General features: G+C 42.6%; 1 protein-coding gene across 1 annotated transcript in view; it reads left to right on the forward strand.

The window, feature by feature from the left end:
* LOC144733511 (contactin-associated protein-like 2) overlaps positions 1-26,960 on the forward strand; it is a 126,652-nt gene that overhangs the window by 42,148 nt on the left and 57,544 nt on the right. The window contains exons 5-11 of the mRNA XM_078615446.1: positions 3,037-3,240; positions 5,234-5,418; positions 10,740-10,883; positions 15,592-15,862; positions 17,122-17,271; positions 21,380-21,551; positions 26,548-26,654. Coding sequence (XP_078471572.1) covers positions 3,037-3,240; positions 5,234-5,418; positions 10,740-10,883; positions 15,592-15,862; positions 17,122-17,271; positions 21,380-21,551; positions 26,548-26,654 — 1,233 coding nt within the window. The remainder of the gene's footprint in view (positions 1-3,036; positions 3,241-5,233; positions 5,419-10,739; positions 10,884-15,591; positions 15,863-17,121; positions 17,272-21,379; positions 21,552-26,547; positions 26,655-26,960) is intronic.

Here is a 26,960-nt window from a genome sequence, read left to right on the forward strand (position 1 = left end):
GGTAAAGTCACGTAGGTAAAAAATGAAATTAAAATTAATAAAAATCAAATATTATTATTATTAAATAATAAAATCTAATATTATTATTTTATTTTATTATTATCAAATATTATTATTATTAAATAATAAAATCTAATGTTTTTATTTTTTTATTTTATTATTTTATTTTTATTAATTTTAATTTAATTTTTTACCTACGTGACTTTACCGAAAGAAGTAAGAGTATGAATCCTTGCAGTCACGAAAGCTTCAAATCTAGAATGGAGCAGACAGTTTTCACGATGCCGTGTCGATCATGGATATGTCTTTCACCACGCTAGTCCTTGCGGGGTGGTGTAGGTGGGTTTGGGGGGAGGCTGTATGTTGCACTGTGCTTCGTCCGTGCTTCTCTATACAGTCCTCATTTAACGCAGTAGATGCGTTCCTGAAAAGTGTGGCGTTAAACAAAAAAAATGGATTTAGCGGAAACAAAAATGTCCGCGTAAATGTAACGATGAAGTTTGGGGAGATACGATGTAAACATAGACAAAGATCCCCGTATAGCCTCAACAGACCGCTGGGTTAAGTGCTGTTAGTGAGCACCTATGAAGGCCGGCACGACACACCACGCCCGGCCGCCTTTGTCTCCCCAGATGATTACACACCGCACCAGGTACTATATTTTAGGCTGAGTCGACCTAGAGGAGGCCCAGGACCAGTTCAGATAATCGTCACTGGTTTTGGCCGTGAGCAGGAATCGAACTCGGGTTGCCGGGTTTGAAGCGCGTGAAGTGCTAACCGCTGCACTATCGCTCACCACACACAGAGTAAGATAGTGGCACTAATAACTCTATCACTCTGCTCAGCCAGGCAGCTAAATAAAGTAGTTCGTCGTCAACCGCTCAGAGACCACGTTATAGTGGTGTTTCTTCCGCGTGTGCGAAAAGTGCTCCCGAATGGAAGAACCGCGTTGTAGCAAAAACGCGTTGTGTGAAACACCACGCGTTAAGCGAGGACTTACCGTACAAAGGAAACGTAAGACATTTGCTGAAAGTAATTAATAGGTCTCATTACTGAATGGGACCTTTCCTTCTTCAACATTAGTTTTCAAGTAGTCATCAAATGGTCATTACCTTCTGACCTTTGCAATACCGTTTTGTAATTTTTTACGTCGAAGTTGGCATATGTTTTTTCTATTCTTCCTACCCAATGTCAATGAAACATTACTTCTATAACAATGATGAAGGGATGCCCACACAGGAAGCATGCCATAGTGATCCTGCCGCACGCTGCCAATGCATGTGCAGTGGACAGTCATGAAATGTTGATGGAAATGCTGATGGGGGAAAGCTGACATGGAAATGATATTGGGATGACCATTGTGTCAAGACCTCAATCAAGTGAAGTCGAAGTAAGGCTCACTCTCGACTCGAACATCTCCACAATAATGAAATGAACTTATATTCGTTCAAGGTCAAGATCAAGTGTTGTCTGGAGATTTACCATTGGATGTGTAGCGTCTAAACATTCATGAATGTCGGTGCGTTAATTGCAGTACGCAAAGAAATGCCAGGCGTACGAGGGGTTAGTCAGAGTCCACACAGAGACAGGAATGCTCTTGCTGCATTGCCATCTTGTGGCTACCTCTCATCCCACTGGGGCAGGAGGGTGGCATGCGTGAGCCAGCATCACTGGCTCTATCTCGATTTAAAGCTTTCGTGGCTGCAGGGATTCATCTTCTTGGTTCTTTCGGTAAAGTCACGTAGAAGGGAAGTAATAAAATAATAAATATAAAACATAATAAGATTAATTTTATTATGTTTTATTTTTATTATTTATTTACAACTAATTCTTTTATTATGTTTTATTTTTATTATTTTATTACTTCCCTTCTACGTGACTTTACCGAAAGAACCAAGAAGACTGGCTCTATCACTCAGGCGGCGGCGCCACTGACATAGCAACTGACTCGACAGAGGGGCTGCCAGCTTGGTTGGGGGTAAATTCATTCTATCATCCCTACAAGGCCAATAAAACGAGTAGTCAGCAGTGATTTTGCTTGCCTGTCATCCAGCACCGAAGAGGCAAGGATTGGTGGATCGCACAATTATTGTGATACTCCCTTGCTGTGCGCTTTCAGGTGTGATGCTCTGGCTTGCCAGGAGAATGCGGTTCAGCAAAAATGTCGGACTCCATGCTTTACATCTGTATGGGATAGACTGTGTGCCCGTCGCATGCGTTGGTTAATTGTGAGTGCTCCAGTTTCCTCCTGCGTGTAAACACTCAAATGGCTGATCACACCTTCGTATGTGGAGCTGGGGCAATTGTTGGCACCGGCTCACTGCGTGGCTGCCTTCCTACCTGTCTGTGGGTTCCTTGTTGCCTCTGTGTCATCCTCTCTCTTCGAGAGCGAGCGAATGCTGTGCGTGATTCCAATCTGTGAGTAGTCAACAACAGTAATCATCTTTTTAGGGAGACCGGCCCCCACCACTGGCCCAGGGCCTCCCCAACAGATGTGGGCCGAGTAGCGACGACGAGAAGCAGCGCCACATCTTAACAAAACGAGCGTCGAACGTAGACTTCGCCTCGGCAAGTCGCCCTGCAGCTGCTGACTGAAGACGTTGGCACGTTTCCACCAGCGGTTGAAATCAATACGGTGAAGGTGTTCTTAGGTTTTTTTTTCGGTAAAGTCACGTAGGTAAAAAATTAAAATTAATAAAAGTTAAATAAAAATAAAATAAAAATCACGACGTTTCGGAGGCAACGCAAGCTTCTCCGAAACGTCGTGATTTTTATTTTATTTTTTATTTTACTTTTATTAATTTAAAATTTTTACCTACGTAACTTTACCGAAAAAAAACCCAAGAAAATGAATCCTTGCAGTCACGAAAGCTTCAAATCTAGAATCACGGTGAAGGTGCTCAACATTCCGCGGCACATAACCTGGGGGGGCGGTGAGGGTTGTGGGGGGGGGGTTAGGAAATCCTTTCGACTCTTGCCTCGTAACACCGTGCCCCCCCTCTACCAACCACCCCCCCCTCCTTCTCTTACCGGCAGCTTCAGACGTAGCGCACCTGGATGGGCGCAGCGCCCTGGCGTACCGCTTTGCGCACAAGAGCATGCGCACGCTGAAGGACGCCGTGGCGCTGCGCTTCAAGACGGCGGCGGCGGACGGGGTGCTGCTGCACGGGGAGGGCCAGCAGGGAGACTTCCTCACGCTGGCGGTTCATCGCGCCCGACTGCAGTTGCACCTCAACCTCGGTACGCGGCGAGGGTCCCCCCGTGGCCAGACGTGGCGCGCGCGTCGTTGTTACCCGTTGCGGTCTTCGCAACGCGATGTAAGACGAAACGTAATTTCCGCCGTAAGTCGTTCACGTTAACACCGCGAAAGCTGCTTGCGTTAATCTCGATTTGAAGCTTTCGTGACTGCAGGAAGCCATAATCTTTGGTTCTTTCGGTAAAGTCACGTGGGTAGAAAAATAAAAGAATATAAAAAATGTAATAAAAAAATAACGAGACGTTTGCAGGAAATTTCTACAGCACGTGGGTGAATGAATCACTCAAATGTGCATGAGCTGTCCTATCCAATGCTGTAGATTTTTCACAAAAGCTGCACTCTTAATATTTACTCTTCGGTTCTTTCGGTAAAGTCACGTAGGTATACAAAAATAATAATAATAATATATCACGACGTTTCGATCGCAACACAAGCAGTCGTCCTCAGGCGGAAAAATAATCCAGCCTGTGGACGACTGCTTTCATTACTCTCCCACTTCAACAAATGCTTGAGCTCCACTGCGATAACACACGTACACGGACAAGCTTACACCGATCATAACACTACAACACTATTACAGTTTAAGGATGACATTTTACGACTATTTATTACGATAACGCACGTCTTCCTATCCCTACCGCAGCTACCCTAACGATGGGGGCGCAATGGAAGTCCCATCCATTTCTGGCTGTTTTGCGCTAATCCTCCTGCGCTGCTCAATGTCTAAACCTCTCTGCCCCGTGTCCTCCTTCACTGTTTCTACCCAGCGCTGTTCTGCTCTTCCTTCAACCGCTTGTTACTTTCCTCTGCTGTGCGTTCCCATTAAATAGTATCCTTTCTCAATGTGTGTCTCTAAACCATCACAAACGTCCGGCTTCATTTTCCCCCCAACATTCTTTTTGCTCGGCCCGGTTGTTTTCTCCAGTCTAGATGCTCCCAGTGCCCCCCTCTCCACCGGCGTATTGCTGCGGTTAGTATCGTCCGCTCATCTTTTTTTCATCATGCTTTAACGCTCTGCTCCGCGTGACGGTATTGGGATGATTGTTGTCTCATATACTCACTTTTGTGTTGATGTCTTTAGCCTTCCTTATCTTGGGAGTTTACCGAATGCAGCAGCAGCAGGCAATCCAATCCTTATACTTACTGTACGTCTTCATCACAGCTACATTCTGTGGTATCAATCCTCCAAGATAACGCAAACCTTTCCGGGGCCTGCTTCAGTGTCAAGGCACCCACTGCGAGGTTTATCCGCATTTCTCTGGAAATGTATGGACCTACTGTGCGAACCTTTACATTTGTCCAATTTTCTTCTTTTTCAGAGGAGGAAATTGATTTGCGTTTCCCATTGCATGAACACCATGAAAAGCAGTGATGAATGCTTAAGAGAGCTGCTTCAGAGTTGAAAAAAAAACATAGCTGTTTTTGAGCAGCTCTATTTGCAAGCTGGCACCTCTGTGTAATGGTGTGGCAATTAAAATTTCCTTCCATTAGACTCACAAGTCTATTGGGGTGTCATTGTGCCTGGGTGGCTGAGGGTTAAGGCACTGAGCTAGGAGCACTGACATCCTTGGTTTGAATCTTGGCATCAGCCACCTCTGGTGGAACCTGGTTCTCAAGTGTAGCCTGTCCGTGCTGTTAGCCTGGTCACCAATGACTGCACGTCAAACATCACACTTTATTGTGGGTTTTCACTGGGTTTTGTTAAATTCAAGAATAAAAAATTATCTTTTGACAGCAATGGAAGGAACACTTTTTCACAGGAGGGCCGTGTGAATGTGCACCCTCTCGTGTGTGGACACCAAGGTCACTGGAAGGGATCTCAGAAGGACATTAGCTTTGCGATATCAGCCTCTATTCTATAAGACGCCGACGCTGCCCTGCGAGGGTTTCCAGAACGGATTCTCAGTTTGACCACACGATGCCAGTGGCACGCAAACGACGCCGCTCGGTGACCCAGCGCACATTGCCCACCTCCAGGCAGCAGGCAGCAGCGCGCACCCACGGGGCACACGAGCGTGACGGTGGGCACGCTGCTCGACGACCAGCACTGGCACAGCGTGAGCCTCCATCGCCACGGCCGCCACGTCAACCTCACGCTCGACGGGCACACGCGCCACCTCCGCACCAACGGCGACTTTGACTACCTGGACCTCGACTACCAGGTGGGCCCAACTCGGAGCCTGGCGCCCAAGCAGGGCTCAACTTGAACTTGACGGTTAGGGGTCAACCTTAAACTTGATACACAGGCGGCCACCTTGAATGTGACTAGCTACGAATTTTATGGCTACCTTGATCTTAGCAACCAGCTAGAGACTACATTCGGGCCACCTTGAAATAGACATATAATTGTACTCAGTGGAGAGACAATTTGTTTAGATTTCTTTGAACAGACTTTTAAAATAAGTTAACACATGAACAAAAAACTCTTTGTGAGTGGGTCCTACTATTTTTTGAGCTATAATTTGTGTCGATTATGTTTTATTGCGACTTAAATTACTTAAATTGTACCACGTTTCCCATTTACAATAGTCAGAACCTTTGATGCCTCGCGATTTCAAAGAGTGAAATTATGTTTAAATTTGTTTCCACGTTTTCTTACCTGCTTATGTATTTAATTACATATCTTAATTGCTCTTTTTTATTTTGTTCACATATATTTTTATCATAAATTCCTTCTTCAGTTTTTTTTTCCTTGAACATTGTGGAAAGCTGTGGTTGTTCAATCGCCAGACATCATCACTAAGAATGCAGTCATAAATCGAAATTAAAATGATATCTTTGCTTGACCGAGCATGTGTCAGTGCTAATATCTTATTGGTGGTCTTGAGAACTTTGTAAACGTGACAAAATCCTATGGCGGGGCCCAGACTATCCATAGATGGACACATGGATATTCAGATTGTCCTTGTATTTTCCCACAATTATATTATTACAACTGGCATTTTAACGTGCAAAACATGATTTACCTTTACAAACTATTATTTATTTTCTACGCATCTAGAGTAAAATCCAGATTCTGTCATATTAAAAGGATTTTTTTTTATCTCGAATGGGCTGCCACCTTATTCCTCAATTTGTCCGTGCACAGTTTTAATTTACAAGACATCAGATCCTCCCCCTACTTTGTAACATTTATACAGCCACTACAGCTTGTTGAGTCAACAGGGAGCTTTGTGTTTCTTTACAGATAGAGGGAGCATGCAGGAATGGCGATAAGTGAAGCAGCTGCACGCAAGACGATATTTGATATGCGGCGAAATATGATTAAGGGCAGTGGGGAGCAGGCCACAGGTCTAGCAGAGCCTATGGTTCAAGAAGAAACTGTGCTCCCTTACAGTTGCTATCAGCAGCACACACCAGGCATGTCGGCTTAAAATTCTATGGATGCACTTCTCTGCGGATTTGATGATTACAGGCCATTGGCTAAATCCCATCAGCTGAGTTTGGAAAATGGTAATTATTTCCTGACTGCCATTCTGATGTACATTCCTGATTGCAAGTATTCAAAGGAAGTTTCAATTAAACAGAATTTGTACTGTAATGCATTTGGAATACATCAATAGAATGTACAAAATCTCTATGAAATTTTTTTTAGTATTTATTACAAGGGACCTTTGCAAGTTGTATTGTTTGATCCTTATTATGCGATAGTTTTAATTTTAGAACTTTCGTGACTGCAGGAATTATTATTTGGTTCTTTCGGTTAAGTCACGTCTAAAGATAAAATAATAAATTAAATTAAATAATAGAATACGACGTTTCGATTGCAACACAAGCAATCATCATCAGGTATAATGAAATAGCGACATAATATCTAACCAGAAAACTATAGACAGACATATTAGCAGACAGATATCACAAGATACATACATAGCGAGAGCAACACAGGTGACAGAGAGGGGTGATCGTCTCTGTGGGGTGGCCTTAAATAGACAGAGGGGGGGCGGAAGCAGAGAGAGGGAGGGGGGTTAGAAAAAATTAGCATATCAATGAGTGGTCCAAAAGAAAACGTGGTGCTGCGAGTACGATGGCACAGCAAGCAAGCCTGAAAATCAGGAGAAAGACACACTAAAATTAAATAACCTAGTAAAATATCGAAATGTAATGTAATACAACACAGAGGGTCGGTCAACACACAATTAACGCATAGCCTGGTTGATTACGTATTTCAAAGATTGCTAAGTTAGAATTTAAGTGTGAACATTCTAAAGAGGACACAGGCAGAGAAAACAAGTCGCCAGAGAGAGAGAAAAAAGATAAGCTTAAAACTTCCCCGTAGAAGTGGTTCAATCTTAATTCTAGAACTTTCGTGACTGCAGGAATTATTATTTGGTTCTTTCGGTTAAGTCACGTCTAAAGATAAAATAATAAATTAAATTAAATAATAGAATACGACGTTTCGATTGCAACACAAGCAATCATCATCAGGTATAATGAAATAGCGACATAATATCTAACCAGAAAACTATAGACAGACATATTAGCAGACAGATATCACAAGATACATACATAGCGAGAGCAACACAGGTGACAGAGAGGGGTGATCGTCTCTGTGGGGTGGCCTTAAATAGACAGAGGGGGGGCGGAAGCAGAGAGAGGGAGGGGGGTTAGAAAAAATTAGCATATCAATGAGTGGTCCAAAAGAAAACGTGGTGCTGCGAGTACGATGGCACAGCAAGCAAGCCTGAAAATCAGGAGAAAGACACACTAAAATTAAATAACCTAGTAAAATATCGAAATGTAATGTAATACAACACAGAGGGTCGGTCAACACACAATTAACGCATAGCCTGGTTGATTACGTATTTCAAAGATTGCTAAGTTAGAATTTAAGTGTGAACATTCTAAAGAGGACACAGGCAGAGAAAACAAGTCGCCAGAGAGAGAGAAAAAAGATAAGCTTAAAACTTCCCCGTAGAAGTGGTTCAATCTTAATTTTAGAACTTTCGTGATTGCTTGTGTTGCAATCGAAACGTCGTATTCTATTATTTAATTTAATTTATTATTTTATCTTTAGACGTGACTTAACCGAAAGAACCAAATAATAATTCCTGCAGTCACGAAAGTTCTAAAATTAAGATTGAACCACTTCTACGGGGAAGTTTTAAGCTTATCTTTTTTCTCTCTCTCTGGCGACTTGTTTTCTCTGCCTGTGTCCTCTTTAGAATGTTCACACTTAAATTCTAACTTAGCAATCTTTGAAATACGTAATCAACCAGGCTATGCGTTAATTGTGTGTTGACCGACCCTCTGTGTTGTATTACATTACATTTCGATATTTTACTAGGTTATTTAATTTTAGTGTGTCTTTCTCCTGATTTTCAGGCTTGCTTGCTGTGCCATCGTACTCGCAGCACCACGTTTTCTTTTGGACCACTCATTGATATGCTAATTTTTTCTAACCCCCCTCCCTCTCTCTGCTTCCGCCCCCCCTCTGTCTATTTAAGGCCACCCCACAGAGACGATCACCCCTCTCTGTCACCTGTGTTGCTCTCGCTATGTATGTATCTTGTGATATCTGTCTGCTAATATGTCTGTCTATAGTTTTCTGGTTAGATATTATGTCGCTATTTCATTATACCTGATGATGATTGCTTGTGTTGCAATCGAAACGTCGTATTCTATTATTTAATTTAATTTATTATTTTATCTTTAGACGTGACTTAACCGAAAGAACCAAATAATAAATATGCGATAGTTGTATCATGCATTGCTGCATAGGATTGGTGCAAACTTACACTCTGGTCTTTTGAAAAATATGTTGGCCAGTGTGTGAGTGTATATGGGTACGCTTTTTCAGGAATGCATTAAAACACAAATACACTTAGTTTCATTGATTCATGCATTTGTATGCGTTATTTTAAGTTAAACTGTGTGTTCAAATTTTTTTATGATTATACTCCTAAATGGAAAATGTTGTGTGGAGGAGTAAAACAGTCAAAGATAAAATTAACCAAATCGCTGGCAGAGCTGGACACAGAATGTTAGTCTCTACAAGGCCCTCTGCTTGCCAGCAGATTTTTTTTTCTTGACATATTAACGGCTTGCCTTCACCTCCTTTGATGCCAACTACGTTTGATTTGCCACTTGGATGCCTGGCCATTTGGCAAACTTTGCAGGTAAGGCAGCCAAGATCACACGGCCGTCTGCCGTGCTGGCGCGTGTGTGAGCGCCAGTCGCGTGTTGACAGTCGACTGCAGTGGGGGCCACTTAATTGAGAAGCGTTCCTTTTTGCTGAACGATGCTAATCGCTTGTGCTGTACGCGGCGGGATGCAGAACCTGTGACCGCAAATCTGTTATCTGCCTGGGCATCACCGATGCACAAATTGGCATTCAAAGACAATGAGAGAAGGGGAGGAATAATGCAACAACAAAGAAATGCATACAGATTGTCAACACGCATCTGAGTGACACGTGTTATCCTGCATGTCGCTCCCCTGCCATGGTTTGTTGGACTAAAGGGCACCCATGATTTAATTGCAACCTGAGAAATGCCACATCCAACGACCAAACAGCAATCCCATCGTGAGCACTTAGCTCTAATGAAGCCCATCTCGGAAGGTGCCAGCTCACAATAAAGAAAAGAAGCAACGTGCTGTCTATCAACGTGTAGTCTTTATATTGGCCATCTGCCCCAGCAAACCACAAAGGTTTTATATAAATGTCCAAACGGGCTTGGCACAGGCCAATCCTCACCAGCGGCAGTGTGCATAATCCAGAGGCGCGGAGGGGCGAGGTGTGTGTGCAGCTATGTGGCTGTATGCGTTTGAGTGCGTGCTGAAATTATTGCTTGGTTTGACCCGTCTCTGGCTTAACATGCCCCATGGGATCTGGAGGTCTATTTCAGAATAAAAAAAACACGAGGTTACGTTTTTGACGCACGACTCTGGTGCCTTCTTGTAACCTTTATTGACCGCCCTGGAATTAGGTGTACAAAGCAATTTAAAATCGAGTTTGTAGTCTATAACAATGTTTTATGTGTCCCATGCGATTCGGTGGACTATTATGTTTTTTTTTGTAATTACGAAAAAAAACATTTAAGCGATAATATTCTATTTTGAAGTGAGCCCCAGGTCTCTGCTGCTGCACTTCCTACTGGAGTGTGACACCCATATGGTTGTATGGGGACATCCACAGGAGGATTTAACCGTCACGTGATTCATCTTCTTGGTTCTTTCGGTAAAGTCACGTAGAATGGAAAAAATAAAATAATAAAAATAAAACATAATAAAATAATTCTCACGACGTTTCGGCCACACCGCAAGCAGCCGTCCTCAGGTGGAGAGCAGGTCTGTCGAGTAGACAGACCTGCTCTCGTCGTGAGAATGATTTTATTATGTTTTCTTTTTATTATTTTATTATTTCCATTCTACGTGACTTTACCGAAAGAACCAAGAAGATGAATCCCTGCAGTCACGAAAGCTTTAAATCGAAATGTCACGTGATTGCTAATTTTTCTACATTCCATCCCCCACCCCGCAGTTGAGCTTTGGAGGGCTGTCCACTCCCGGGAAGGGCAGAAGCAGCTTCAAGCGGAACTTCCAGGGTTGCCTGGAAAACGTCAGCTACAACGGTGTCAACCTCATAGATCTGGCCAAGCGGAGGAAGCCAGCCGTGTACATCACGGTACACAGTTCACTGCGCCGACGCACATGTCACGCACATGTCACGCACATGTCACGCACGCACGCACCCACCCACCCACCCACGCATGCCGTTTCACCAAATATATTGGCATGTTACATTCAGCCATGGAACTGTGCTCTGCTCGTTTTCTCAGCATTAATGTTCAAGCACATGCCCCTGCTCATTATAATTGCTAATTCTCAGTTGTCCGAGACGGTGAGAGGTGTGGCCTCGTGTAGTCTTAAACATCAACGCGTGCAAATTCTTATTGGATTCAAATATTTACCCGTTGCTGTTCAAATGTGAAAAATGTCCACGTAAAACACACATCTATAAATACCTCACATTAATTACTGTGACACCTATCGGTGATTTAAAATCGAATTTGTTTGGGAAAGGAAACTATTTGCATACCAATATGCCATAAGAGGACATGTTTCAATCAGTAAATATTACCTGCTATGCCCAACGGAACGGAAATATAGACACTGACGAAGAATATGAAAACAAAGGCTGAAAAGTGCGTAAAGAAGCATGGAGAGGTGCCTACTTAGAATGATGATGAGGGGGGTCAAGAAGGAAGACGTGGCATTAGAGAGCATGCACAGAGGGGAGTACACGCCTGGGACGACGTCCACTCTGGAGATGGAGCAATGTGGCCCATTTGTGTGTAGGAGCTCGATCGATTGTTCACCGCAAGGCCGTGAAGGAGGCCTTTATCTCACAGTGGATAGATCGTGGCCGACGATAAACTTTGGAACGAAAGTGCTCGTTGCATTTGTCTCTGTGCGATCACCGGCGCACCGGATTCCGGCTTACACCCGTTCGTGGACACGCAGAGGTGGCCTTGAATTCTAATACACGTAACAACACGCATGATGAATTGACATTGTGCCTTTTTTGATTAAAAGCTCCTCACTGATTATGCATAATGAATGGGCAAAATCAGATTGCCGTCAAACTGTCCGACTCAAACCTTCTCCCTCGCGTGGCTGTCAGCAGGGCATCATGAACTCTCGGAGCGAAACTTCTTTCCATGGCACCTGACTGATTTGATTTGTTCCACTTGTTTATTCACATCCGGCGAAATGCCCAGTCGCATTGCGAGTGTTTGAGGCGCATATTCCAGATGCTCGGTGATTGATTGCACTTTGATGTACGCTGCGGGGTGCGTGGAAAGTGTCCTTAAAAAGTTTTAGTGCACTCTGCTAGAGTGCAATCTGGTGGCAATAAGTATGGGCGGGTGAGAAAGCGCAGGGGGAACTATTAGTGAGATTGCCAACAATGTGTCATATTTTGTACAGTATTGGCTATCCGCAAATCGCATCTGGAACTCGACACGACTGCTCGAGAGAGGGATGCAGACGAGAGACAGAGAGAGAAAAAGTGAAGATATAAATATTATTGGTTCTTTCGGTAAAGTCACGTAGAAGGGAAACAATAAAATAATAAAAATATGAAACAATAAAATTCTCACGACGTTTCGACTGCAACACAAGCAATCGTCATCAGGTGTGAAAAAACACAGTAAGAACATTTGAAAAAAGTGACGGTTTTTTCTTAACGTCAGCACCACGGACAGCGATTTTGGCAGTTCAGATGGACGAGTCCATCTATGTTCGGAAAAGATTAAGTGATGAGATAAAGTGACAAGAGAGAATGTGATGAGATAAAGTGATGAAGTCATCGTTACTGCATCCTTCTACTTCGCTTCATCATCGTCATTATGATTTAAAGTGAGTTAATCTACAAATTATTATTTAATTAGAAATGTATGTTATGGAAATCTGCATATATTTAAGAGCTTGTTTACGTATTTATTAAACGCAAATTTTTTTTTTTTTAAACATAGGTTTTCGTAGGCCAATATCGTTATGCATGATATTTGCTATTTTACAGTATCTCCAGAACGTATCCCTCGCGAATAACGAGAGAATATTGCACTGCACAGGCATCCCTCTGCGGGGACCCCTGGTGGTAGCCGTTGGACTTCTGATATTTAATTCATCACGGGCTCGTAATACTGCGGGGGAGCTCTTAGTCATTGTATTGAGCCCAAGATCTGAATCGTACACAAATATCGAAGCGGTTAGGGTGAGCTTTTATGCTTATTTTTTGTGATAAACACTTGACGGTAAGATGTGTGTGAGATGTTGTTAGTCGCATGTTTATTTATTGATTTACTTTACCAAAATGAGCTTTGGAAACACTGGCTGTAGCACGGGAATCTAAGTGGTGAATTATTTTGTGTAAACAGTCGTGCCAGATGCTGCCGCCAGTGTTCATGGGGTCTGGCTTAGAGCTGATCCCTATGCATCGGTGCGATCTGGTGGCAACAAGACTGATGCTTATGAATAAAACAAACATGGGTCATTGAAATATTGTGTGGAGGTATTACAAACAAGAACAGCAATTTGTGCCAGTTGTGTATTCCACAGGGTTGCTATAATGGATGAGAGTGCCTGTTATATTAATGACCACTCATTACGGTTGATGCATTTGAGTAGCCTTTGGCTTGAATTCTGGTCACTGGTTGACAAATGACTGCACGGTAACCCGACTCCAGATCTCTTTGAGGCACAAAGTACTGTTAGCGGTGGAGAAGAGGCCCTTTCGGAAACATGTCTTGCATATCTTGTGGGCTGTGTGGGTGACTTTATTAGCTGGTGTGATGGATCTTGTAGCATTCAACTGTGATGGCCAGAATGTTTGTTTTGCCACAGGTTGTGTTGGCTCTGTATCACTCCGTGACCCTTTTTCTCACTGAAGACCTTTTTGCCTGCCAGAGTAAACATTGGTGTGCACGCGCGCACATGTTTGCAACCACTTGTCAATATCCTCGACTGAAATTTGTAATGCATTATATTATTTTGTCACGAAACTTGTATTTGAAACTACTGTATTCGAGTGTATTGGTTGCACCATGTTTAGATTTTTATTCCAATTTTGAGTTGTACATGGTCTAAGATCAATTCCCAGCGAACGCGAGCACCAAGTGATATCTCAACTGGTCCTTGCTCCCCGTACGTTACTAAACTACAATGACCAGTGCGGTGTCGTATTGTCAAACGATTCCCCTGAGAAACCGCGTTCAGATGCCTTCATCCAGAAATGGATTGACAAAGGACATGTGTATGTAAGTACACTGAAAAAGAGCGCATTAGCTCCATGGTCTTTTCCCAATATAAATGGATTGACATCAGTAGGTTCCCACTGTCAAGATAATGATACAATATATGAATAGGTTAGTGGTTATTGCACTTTTATTCAATAAAGTAGCCCGTAGAGCGAATGAACCTAGTCGTATTGAATTATTAGTCCATTGTGATGGAGCCTGAAAACAACCGCCCATGTTTGTGTGAGTCTTTGCATATCTCTCTGAGACCTGGTTCTGTTATGACAATGTACTGTCATTATATTTTCCTGATGATAAATAGCACAATTAAGTCGTTTCCCTCCCCCACACAAATATATAGAGTACAGTATTAATAATAAGATTAATTGTGCTCCATCTTCTTCCTAGTGATACACATTGATTTAACAATCACTTACTATAAATAACACAATTAAGCAGTCTTATTATTTTCCAAAAAGTGCGATATTAATCCAAAGATTAATTATGCGTTATCTGCAATCCTGGCAGAGCACATTTATCTTGCATCGCCATCCCCCCTTCTTTACGAAAATTGTTGTTTATATGATAGCAGGCCTGATGCCTCTGCTTTAAAAAAAATAACTTCTTTGTTTGTAACAAGCTGTGCATACCACACAGGAGTCTAGAATGCAATACAAAGTAATTTCAGCCCAAAAACAGTCTACAAAAATCCGTGTTAAAATTAAAATTATATTATTTTTTAGGCATCGACAATTTCTGGAATGTGAATAGGCATTCCAACGAAGCTCTAAACGCATTGCTCTCACGTTCAAAAAGGCAAATGTTTACGCGTAATCTTACTGCGCATGCCTATCTGACTTCAGAAGCGTACAGCATATGGTAATTAAAATCAGCGGGAAATGCAGTATTTTGGCTTGAACCATTTCACAAAGAGAATTTTATTTTATGCTGATGCATTTAAATGTATATATTTTTAGCACATGCTGCATTTATTTAAATGAATTGACGTCTTGTTTGAGACCTGTGTGCACATTTAACGGAAGCTGAAGATTTAATGTATGCTAATTGAAAGTATAAAAAAAACGATACCCAGAAAAAGTTTCAAAGGCTTCTGCATCTGCTGCTCCGATGAACAACTCTCCAGAGCTAGGAACAAAGGTTCAATGAGAAGTTTCTGCTTTTCTTCGTAAATTATGAAGAAAAACCCCAGCGACATAAATCCTAAGACATGCTTAATATAAAAATGCACATCATTACCCACATTTTAACGTAGTACCAAATCGTGTTACAGTAACCGTGTGCACCAAATATCATTTTGTGAGCATATTTAAAATGTATTATGTATGCCATTCACATGTATCGCACTGTGTCGCTCCCCATCTCATCTACAAAATGTTGCCTCCAGGGTAAGAAGCCGCTCTTGAGCGTGGTGGCTCCCGTCACATCCGAGCAGCTTTCTCACTCCCGCTCTCCATCTGTCTCTTCTGCCCTTCGACTATCCTCCCGTTTTACTTGTTCCCTTCGGCTCTCCACCCCCAACCCTGCACACCTCCCCCCCTCCCTCCCACGCGTCATCTCCCCGTGTGCCCTCAGGGGAACGTGTCCTTTGCGTGCGCCGAGCCGCGGGTGGTGCCCATTACGTTCCCGCTGCCCGGCAGCTCCCTGTGGCTGTGGGGGCCGGCGTGGCACGAGGCGCTGTCCGTGGTGCTGGAGCTTCGCACGTGGAGCGCACGTGGAACGCTCGTCTACACGGCCTTCTCGCCCGCCGGCCCGCGGGCGTCCTCTCTGAGCATCGGCCTGGACGATGGCCGCCTCACCGTGACACTTTTGCAGCCGGGCCGCGACGCCCTGCACCTGTCTGCCGGTGTGTGCGTGTGTGTGTGGCTGCGGTGGCGGTGCGCGCATGCTGGCTGCCATTAGGGAGGACGGTTAGGAAGGTCAATGGATGTGGATGAGTGAACAAAAGCTGAAAGGCGTGTCACACACTGGGCGTATATTTTTTATACCGCCATCCTAACGATATCTCGAGTGGACATGATGTGACTCATAAAACTTAATGTCTCGATTAAATTACTTGTCAACAAGAAATTGGCGCAAGTCGTGGCTTTAGTGGAGCGGTGGCAGTCTTTGTGCCATATCTGTGAGGTGGGGCATGGAGATTGCCTCCTATTACGTGGGCTTTATTGGACAGATTTGGAACGTGGAAAAGTCGTGTCGTGTCATTGTTGTGGCCCAGCCGAGTAGCGTCATTAGCACCTCAGCAAATAAAAAAAAAATATCACTAAGTTAACTCGCTTAGAAAGTTCACCGTGTGAGGGCCAAACACAACTAAAAAATGTAGAGCCAAGTAATGGATGCTTCACTTTGAAATATTATATTTTGGTTAATCTCGGCCAGAAGGTCTACATATCAATACAGTTTCTCACAACATTTTAATTTAATGGTATTTAGTCGATTGAGAGAGCCCAGTGGGATTTATTTTCTTTTTGTATAGGACAATGTTATAGTTTGGGTCTGGATGAGATGAATTGCATGGATTCTCTAGTCTATGGAGAGTTAAAATTGAAGGCTTCTGTTTCCCTTTGTTATTAAGTGAATGTTGCATGAGCTGTGTGTGATTGATCATGTTTGTTGTGCGAGTATGAACAGAGCGATCGGCACTATTGCGCATGTTTTGCTTATGCTCAGTATCAAATACTATTCAAACCAATGTAAGCATTTCATATGTTACGTTTAATGGAAATTGAAATTGAACTACAGCCAGATCAGCTAAATAATATACAGCTATGGAATAAAGGTCACATGCTAGGCACTATTTAAATGTTAGCACATAAAAGCAAACCGTTCCGTTTTTTTTTAATTAAGAACAATTGTTTTCAATGTGTGATTGGGAGCAGTATTTCAAATTATTACATTCTCATTGTCGAAGATAACGTTATAGAATTAATGAACCAGGTACCTCCCAAGCAATTTTTGAACTCCATGTTGTTGTATTTTTTCTATACTCCAGCCCCTGAGCATAATTGCACAGCGAGATGGCGTTATGCTGTGATTCGCTAAACAGAGTTACTCATTGTTTACTGCATTTACACTCACCGCTTGCTTCGCCCATCCACAATGCAGGCTCGGATCTGAACGACGGCCAGTGGCATTCCGTGAGTGTCTCACTCCGGAGGAACTTTGTCGGTGTGACCCTGGATGGGGACGAGGCATCTGCCATCCAATCGTACAACCCGCTGGACATATTGACGGGGGATGTTTACTACCTCGGAGGTAAGAGTTGATAGTGGTGATGAGGGGCAGATGGTAAGAAAGAGTATGCGGGAGAGAGGACAGACACTCGGGCATATTGTTAATCTGTGATTATTGCTTTCAGGATTGGAGACCGTCTGTTGTGATGTGCCCTTACTTAATTCATTATTCTCTCTAGGAATTAAACAATCACCTGGTCCAGTGATGGCTTGAACGAAACCAAAATTGTCCAAGTGCAGCTGATGCAAGTCATTAAACAGCTTTGACTGCCTTGCCTGACAGTGCCATGGAAACTGCAATGCTCAATTGCCTGCTCAGGCCACACTTGGTCTGGGGAATGTGCAAACGCAGACCAGATGACTTTAGTCTCACCCCCTTGGGGCTTTGCTACTTTGTGCTGTCATCAACTCATGGGTGGGTCTTGGCGATTGTCTTGATAAGTTTCTGAGGATGGGGCTCATTTAGCAAATCCAGGTGGCTCTAGTCATAGGAAACTGTAGTACTTTTGCACTGGGTATTGCATTGTTTATGTCTCTTAAAATGTTGTTGTCGCTTTCTCACCCGATTCTAACCTGATTGCACTACCCGTGTTATCTAAAGAGACAAATTATTCATTCAGATATTTCACAGAAAAGTGCTACCCTTCATATAGAGAACGATCCATGAAAGCAGATATGATAAGAGATACATATAATGTTCCTTCAAGTGACCTCTGGTCCACACACAGTAGCAAGCAGAACTATGCTGCCCGCCCTGCGGGTAGGACAGGAAAACTAATATTTTTACTTAGCAAAATTAAGCGCGGAACCAAATTTAATGTGATGTGTTTTTTTATATGCAGTCCTTGGTGACACAACCAAAACCATTAACTCCCTGAACTTCACTTTAATCCCAGGTGGCTTCCTGGATCTCAGCAGCGCTAACTGAGCGCTCTAACCTCTGAACCACTGGATCACATCTAAGACGTCCCTTGTATCGTCACTGCTGGGGGACTGGAAGTCTGCTGCACTTTAGTGAGAGCGAGAGTTGCCCATGGCAATGAATGCTTAAATAAGGAGCAATTTGTCACGGTGCCCTTTGTGGTCCGTGCAGCTGGCAGGGAAGACTTGGGCATAAATACTCATTTATTAAGCCAAAATGGATGCACGGCAAAACAGAGAAGCCCACAGGACCAGAGTCGAGCCAAAACGAGAAACCGCAAAGCGAAACATACGACAACTTAGCCCAAAGTCAGAATCTTTCACGGCGCCAGTCGAAATTTGGCGCTGTCCAACAAGCATAGCTGTGTCTTACGTGGCACGTGAGCGATTCGACTGTACCAGCACGACCATACACTGCACCGCCCGTGGCCGCTGATGGATTGGAGTGCCTACCCCATGGCAGGTGTGGCAGCCTGTGTTGTTGGCAGCACGTCTGTTTGCATGAAACCGGGACAATTGAAATATGGAGCAAAGTGGATTAATTTGTTCTTTTTTTGTATTGTAAAATGTGTTCACCGCACACACCAGGACATGAGGTGTTATACATTTCGATTTAAAGCTTTCGTGACTGCAGGGATTCATCTTCTTGGTTCTTTCGGTAAAAGTCACGTAGAAGGGAAATAATACAATAATAAAAATATAACATAATAAAATCATTCTCACGACGTTTCGGCCACAACGCAAGCAACCGTCCTCAGGTGAAGAACAGGTCTGTCGGAAAGACAGCGTCTGAATGAACACCACCAAGCGTGGCAGCGTATATTTAAGCTGGGTTAGGGGAGGAAGAGCGCCTTGACAAAGGTGTTATACAGTTGCTGCTGGATTATTGTCAAGTTGGGGTGGCACGGTGGCGAGATGTTAACTCCCTCGTCTGGTATGCAGGAGGTTGAGGGTTCAATCCCGACCCTGATACCTGTGCATTTGGAGTTTGCATGTCTCTCTCCCCGTGGTTGCAAAGACTTGTATCCGGGTCCTCTGGTTTTGCCCTCCAAATTTAGAAACGTACGTTTAGAGTATTTGGCTGCTATACATTTCTACATGATAAGCCACTTTGCTTTTATGTATGTATGTTGAACGTCTTTCGCACTGTACCTAGCCAACCATGCTAATCAGAGGTGCTATCATTTGTGGCCAGGTCGCTTCTGAACAAAAAAATAAATATAGCTCAGTCGGCTTTACCTGGTAAAATAAAAACAATTGTTGAGCTTAAAAGTTGAATAATGTGTTTACTTATTTATCGAGTCAAAAAGAGGTTTCAAACGATGAAATATATACAGCATGTTTTATGTTTTGCTTCCATTGCCAATTCCTGCAAACTCCATAACAGTTAAGTGCTACATTGTGTGCTATGGATTTTCTGAAAAGGAATGTAAACTACAATGAATTTGAAAGCGCATTTAAAGTTATTTAATAAATAGGTCATGTGATGTTACAGTTCATGGTTTGCGTAAAGCAGTGCTAAGGAATACAGTTTATAATGTTGATTATATGTTAAGATTATTGCTTACATCAATTAGGACCCACGTAATTGGAGATGCCGTAAGGGTGAATTCAGAAAACATAGCCAAGCTACAATATACCAGCTTCAGTTAACTTGACCTTAAGGAGCAATTAGTGCTGATAAAGCATTGTTAAGGTGTGAGAGAAAAATAAACACGAAATAATGATGTACAACAACAAACTACTTTTTTTTTAGAGAATGTCACGTTGGGTGCATTACAGATTGGCTTGGAAACACAGACTGGCACAATGACCATAAAAATACAAATTCTCTCTCAGCAAATCATCACCTTCTGGAGCTCTGCAGCAGATGTCCAAGTTTATAACAAACGTGTTTTTTTCCAGATGAAGTTTACCTACATTTGTGTGTGTTTGTGTGCGAGGTTATACTGGGGATCGTTGTCTTTTTGTGTATGCGCACCTAGCATGGCACAAGCACCGCGACGACGCCACCGCCACTTAGTGGTGAACGGCGGTTGTTCCTGTCGTTTGTCTCTAAGTGTAGTGACGTAAATGGAGTCACTGGGGCGCTTTGCGCCAGCTGCTGCCACCAGAGTGGAACTGTGCGTCTTGAGCCTCTCTCTGGCACCAGAGCGGGTATGGCATGGAAGCGGGCCCTAGGGGGCATGGTTCTGGTGACGGTCAGAGCAGGGACGTGCGGTCAGGGGAGGCAGGGGAGGCAGAGCCTCACCTGTCATACTCCAATGAAAATAGCTGTTACGAAAAGTAAAAAAAAAGAATAATCAAATAAAAAAAATATTCAGATTTTTCCACTGATCTGTGTTATAAATGTAATTTCTGTACGATTCCAATCATTTTTATAGTCAAAATCGCCAAATTTGCGCAGTGATTAGCACATCGCGCTATGGACCCAGCGACCTGAGTTATATCCCTTCTCAGGGCCAGCATCAGTGATGGATATTAGAAACAGTCCTGGGTCAAACCAGCCTTACATGACTGATTGTGCGATGAGACCGGGTGTGGTGCGAGGAACACCATCCCATCTTGTGCCATGCAGGGCTTTAATGGTGTTCGCTAAAATATGAGTTTCATTTACCAGGTAAGGTCGACTGAGGTATATAGCTCTTTCTCGGAAGCGAGCTGGCCACAAATGACAGCTCAACGAAGTGGCTCATCATCTGGAAATGTATAACAGCCAAATACGCTACACGCATGTTTTGAAATATGGAGGGAAAAACCGGAGGACCTGGATAAAAAAAACCCACGATCACAGGGAGAGAGACATGCAATCTCCAAATATATAGGCATCAGGGTTGGAATCGAACCCACGACCTCCTGGATATCAGACGAGGGAGATGAAGCACTTGTCTCAACGGCCTGTGTAGGCTAAGACAAGGGATTCTATATTTGAAGCTTTCGTGACTGCAAGTATTCATATTCTTAGGTTTTTTCGGTAAAGTGACGTATGTAAAACAATCAAAATTAATAACAGTAAAATAAAAATAAAATAAAAATTACGATGTTTCGGAGGCAACACAAGCTTCCGTCTTCAGGTGGAACCGTCACAGCACGCTTGCTGTAATCAAGTATTAATTTTGATTTTTTTTACCTACGTGACTTTACCGAAAAAACCTAAGAATAAGACAAGGGATCTTTGTCTCTTGCGTGTGTTGCGTGGTGCTGGTCAGGATGTCCGGCAGTGGCAGCGCCAGGACAGTGCCGGGCTCCACACGGCTCGTTCCTCGGCTGCCTGCGCTCCGTACGCATCGCCGAGCAGGACCTGGACATGAGTCTCGTGGAGCAGGGCATGCTGGGAAATTTTACCGGTGCACAGCTCAACACGTGCGGCATCCTGGACAGGTGCGGACTGGAGCGTGCCACGCATTCGCGTGCTTTCTGTAACGCTTTGCAACACGGATTTGTCCTGTGTTGTTGTTTTTTCACGAGTGTGTTTTTATGTACGATGACATTTGATGATGGACATGAACATTTCAGGAGAGAACTACGGACTTCGGATGTTTGGGTGCCATGGTGGCGAGAAGTTAAATACCTTACCTGGTATACAGGAGGTCGTGGGTTCAGTCCCAACCCTGACACCTGTATATTTGGAGGTTGCATGTTCTCCTCAAGGTCGCAAAGACTTTTCTCTGGGTCCTTAGGTTTTCCCCTACACATTTAGAAACTTGTATTTAGAGTATTTGGCTGCAATACATTTCCACGTGATAAGCCACTTCATTAAGCTATCATTTTTGGCCAGGTCACTTCTGAAAAAAGAGCTATATTGCTCAGTAGGCCTTACCTGATAAAATAAAAAGTTAGTAATAGTTAGTTTTAGCAATTTCCAGTTGAGTGTTTCTATATCTGGAAAGAAACTGAAGTACCTGGAGAAAAGACATGCACAAGGTGATAATACAAACATAATCCAAAATCCATTAAGTTCATTTATATTCTGTCATCTACTACATAGTTTTATATCTGCAGGTTGGCTGTTTTACTTAAACATAATTATCCGAAAAATATGTGTAAGGTCTGGATCACAGGCGTATATTGCCATACCTGGCAATTTTTGCGTGCATTTATTATGCAAGCGTTTGATCATTCATCAATTTCTTCATAATTCGGCTCACATTACATGTGCAAATTTAACTCAAGATTCTGAAACTGTTTAAGTGGTAATAATAAATAAAATCCACATTTGCCACAAGCAACTGGTAAAATATTGCAAGTAGAATCGGCTCAAAACTGAACACACCTCAAACGTGTGTTTTTCTCAAGATAGGCGGTGAGTAGATAGAAGGGGGTCACTCTTTTTTCCTGGCAAGTTTTACAGACCTACGTGGCGTTTCATGCAACCTTTCCCTTAAACACAATAGCCGATAAACAATATTTGACATTTGCTTCTGACATTTCAACTTGGAAGCTCTTATGCAGCCACGCGGTTGGCTGCTGACGGTTCCTTGCCCCTCATTAACGGAGGGCACTTCACACGTAAATGATATCAAGGCCAGCATACCTCCCCAGAAAGATTGCATATGCAAGGGGTGTTGCAGAGATCACATCGTTTTTTTACCGCACAGACCATCTGTCTCTGCCCAACATGATGTATGTGACAATATACATGATGCTGGGTTATTTCGGTGAACAAAAAAAAAATTGTATACAACGCTTACGCTCGTAAGCCTTGGGTGGAATAAAAGCATAACAAAAACATTTAAACAATTAATCTGGATTTTCACTTCCAGATTATATGAAAATTTGATTAAATTGAGATTATTTTCGGTGCCATGAAAGAGGGAGAAATACAATTTACAGTCATATAAATGCTGCCTGATGGGCTTGCATCAGCTCTCTGATGTTTAAAATTCAATCTGCAGAGTTGAATTGTAATGGCCGTCCGATAGATGCGGCCACCAGGGGACTTGGCAGCCAGGCGCCCGCCCGCCCGCACACTTTATTCTGGTGCCCGAGGCTCGTGTGGACGTGACATTCTCAGTGCCTCGGTGGAGGGTTTTTATATATATAACCTTAGCATTGCCTTTTGTTGCCAAAAGTGATATTTTAGTACGTTGACTGTTCGTGGGCTTGCAATGTTTTATCTGCTTGTGTGGATGTTTATGTATTATGTAGGCTCCGCGTGCATGCGCGTGTTTGTTGTTGTGTGCGTGTGCGTGCGTGCGCACGTGCATATTCCTCATTTAAATACTTGCGAAGGAACGCTGTTCGTTGTTAATAAGTCCATTTTGAGAATGCCATGTTTATTTTTGCCGTGCGTCGGCGAGGTTAATGAGACTACGAAGAATGTTATTTACAAGCGTTATTTTAATTACGTTTCTTCTTTTGTCATTTATTTCTTTGTAACCTTTTTCACAAGCGAATATTAGTAGCCAGATTACCAGTAATATATGTAGCACTCGCGTGAACGGCTGGATTTGTTTTAAATCATTCATATTTGAAATGGAGGGCTGAAAGGAGAGCAGTGTCGAGATAATGCCAAAAGAAAATAATGTGTGCATTTTAAATCATTAACTTTGCTCAGTGGGCTTTGTTACCATTCTAAACACATAAACTGATTGAAATTGGACGACGAGTGGAATATTATCACTTCAAAATCACGGTGATTGGAAAGATTTCAGTGTGGATCCTTTGAAGGTTTAAGTAGTAATTGACATTCATTACGACTGCTAAAGAACGATGATTATACTGGTCGTTGGATGTTTCACAGGAATGTGTTACAGAACTGGCCAGGCAGCTCAGCATTAGAGACAGCGGCTCGCCATCACAAGATCATGAGCTCAAATCTTGTTCGGACTTAACTCGGCCCATAATCCCTGAGGGGGTCGATACAATATGTAGCACTTTGTGGCGAAGTCAACAGTGGTTGTTTTACATGCCGGTTTTCCCCCCACCCGAGGAATTAATGTGAAATGTTCACCCCGTTGGCTGTGAACAGATGAGCACCACTCCAATACTCGTTTGAGAAAAAAACATCACTCTTTGGATGATGATGATGATGATGATGACGATCATGATGAACTAATTTTAAATAGAATAAATCAAACGTAATTAATTAGTCAGGAAAACCAAAAACCCAGTCTATCGATTTGTTCTTAAGGAGGGTCCTGTTTAAGGTGTGTGGATAATCGCTTTTAATGTTTTAATTTTATTTATTTGAATAACTCAAAAATACCGAAAAATACCCATACATGTGAGAGGATAACTATTACAACTTTGAATAGTTAAAGTAGGACCCTACTTGTCGGTGCTACCTTCAGGCACCTCACTGCCCTGCAGGCAAGTGTCATGTAGACATAATGGGTCTGTGCACGATTTTCCAATCTCGCCTCCAAAGCTCTGGGGTTACAGGCTTGTACCACCACCACCACGCATGGCAGCGTGACCAGTGGAGGTATTAATAACAAATGTGACCAGACACGGTATTGGACAATTCTGCAGATAAAGTTCTCTCTATAAGGCTGGCTAGTGTCCCTCTCATAGATGGCAGTAAGAGATCATAGTCCCACGGTCGTATATAAATAGCACTTAGATGTTTATCTTAAAAAAACAAGAGTCGTGCTTTTAGCACGACGGACGTTATTTAATATTAATTTTGTATTCAATAACGTCACACCGCTGAAACTCTAAATCGCTGTTTTTTTTTATATGAAATAAATCTACGTTAATAAATATTGCTGAAAGAAAACATTGGGCTTAATGAATTGATGTGGGATTTTGATTATGTTTTACAGTAGGAGATTAAAAAAAAAACACGATGACTTCCAAATGCTACTTGATGTTGCAAATTGCACCGTGTGGAGCTGCTGGGCGTTGCCTGTGACACGGCTGACAGGTCTAAAATGAGTCATTCTAGACAGGTCTAAAATGAGTCATTCTAGACAGGTCTAAAATGAGTCATTCTAGACAGGTCTAAAATGAGTCATTCTAGACAGGTCTAAAATGAGTCATTCTAGACAGGTCTAAAATTAGTCATTCTAGACAGGTCTAAAATTAGTCATTCTAGACAGGTCTAAAATTAGTCATTCTAGACAGGTCTAAAATGATTCATTCTAGACAGGTCCAAAATGAGTCATTCTAGACAGGTCTAAAATGAGTCATTCTAGACAGGTCTAAAATTAGTCATTCTAGACAGGTCTAAAATGAGTCATTCTAGACAGGTCTAAAATGAGTCATTCTAGACAGGTCTAAAATGAGTCATTCTAGAGAGGTCTAAAATGAGTCATTCTAGACAGGTCTAAAATGAGTCATTCTAGACAGGTCTAAAATGAGTCATTCTAGACAGGTCTAAAATGAGTCATTCTAGACAGGTCTAAAATGAGTCATTCTAAACAGGTCTAAAATGAGTCATTCTAGACAGGTCTAAAATGATCTTCTTGGTTCTTTCGGTAAAGTCACGTAGAAGGGAAATAATAAAATAATAAAAGTAAACAATAAAATACAATTCTCACGATGTTCTTCACCTGAGTACGGCTGCTTGCGTTGTGGCCGAAACGTCGTGAGAATTGTATTTTATTATGTTTTATTTTTATTATTTTATTATTTCCCTTCTACGTGACTTTACCGAAAGAACCAAGAAGATGAATCCCTGCAGTCACGAAAGCTTTAAATCGAGGTCTAAAATGACTTATGCACATTGAATAGCATAGCAACAAATACTAATTTGCATATCAGAGTGATCAATGGAAATGAAGCACAGAAAATGAATGAAGAACTTAACAAAGGAGGCTGCAAAGTTTGGCTAATGATAAATGAGGAAAACAAAGTAGTGTATTGTGCAGTATGAAAGGTTCACCTATGAAACGGAAACAATGTTTGGAGGAACATGGCTGAGAACACGATAGATCATGTACACCTAGGGGCAATTAATGAAGGTGTGTTTACCATGAGCACAATACTTTACCTTGATGATCCGATGCATACTGACATGCATAGTCAGTTACTCTTATTTAAATACAGATTTTTTTTAATGTATATTCAAATTACAGTAGCCCATGTTACTTTTATTTTTGTCAATGTCGAGTAGCATTTTCTACTTGCGTTTTAAACATGTTCGGTCACATTCTCAGAAATCCCTCACCTAAAATAAAATATTGGTTATAAATGTCCCCGAAATCACTGTCATTTACTGCAAGTCAGTTTGTTTATTTTAAGCTACAACCTTAAATAATTCGATAATTAATGAGACAATTAACGCCTGCGCTTCATGGTACAGTTTTTATTTGGGCTATTGTGTCCTCTGTGAAGAGCAGTGTGAAGGTGCTACGAAGGGAGAGATCCGGTGTGCAAAAGTGGAAGTGTTTGCACAGGTTTGTTGGCTCACTGTTTGTTTAATGTTACCCAGGTGCCTCCCAAACCACTGCGAACACGGAGGGCAATGCAGCCAAGAGTGGGACTCATTCTTCTGTGATTGCGATGGCACAGGATATCTGGGAGACACCTGTCACAATCGTGAGTCTGTGGACACCTTCACACTCCATCCAGGTGTCAGAGTTGTGAAACGGGTGCAACGTTGTTAACCGCAGAGTGCCAGAAACGTCCTTTGCCAGTTTGGCAGTCATTAAAACCCCCAAAAACAAAAGACTGTTGGATATTTAGGTTTGTGTGCATTTGTGAAATGAGGTGCATTGAAGCGGCATTTATGAAAACGGGAAGAAATTGAACATTTTGCAGGTGTGCAGCATTTCCCCGCCACCGCTCGCCGCAGCCATGAGTTTGCTGTGACCCACAGTTAATAGCTTGCTGTGGCAAAAACCT

The sequence above is a fragment of the Lampetra planeri genome, chromosome 2 (assembly GCF_965212315.1).
Source record: "Lampetra planeri chromosome 2, kcLamPlan1.2.h2, whole genome shotgun sequence".
Taxonomy (NCBI): domain Eukaryota; kingdom Metazoa; phylum Chordata; class Hyperoartia; order Petromyzontiformes; family Petromyzontidae; genus Lampetra; species Lampetra planeri.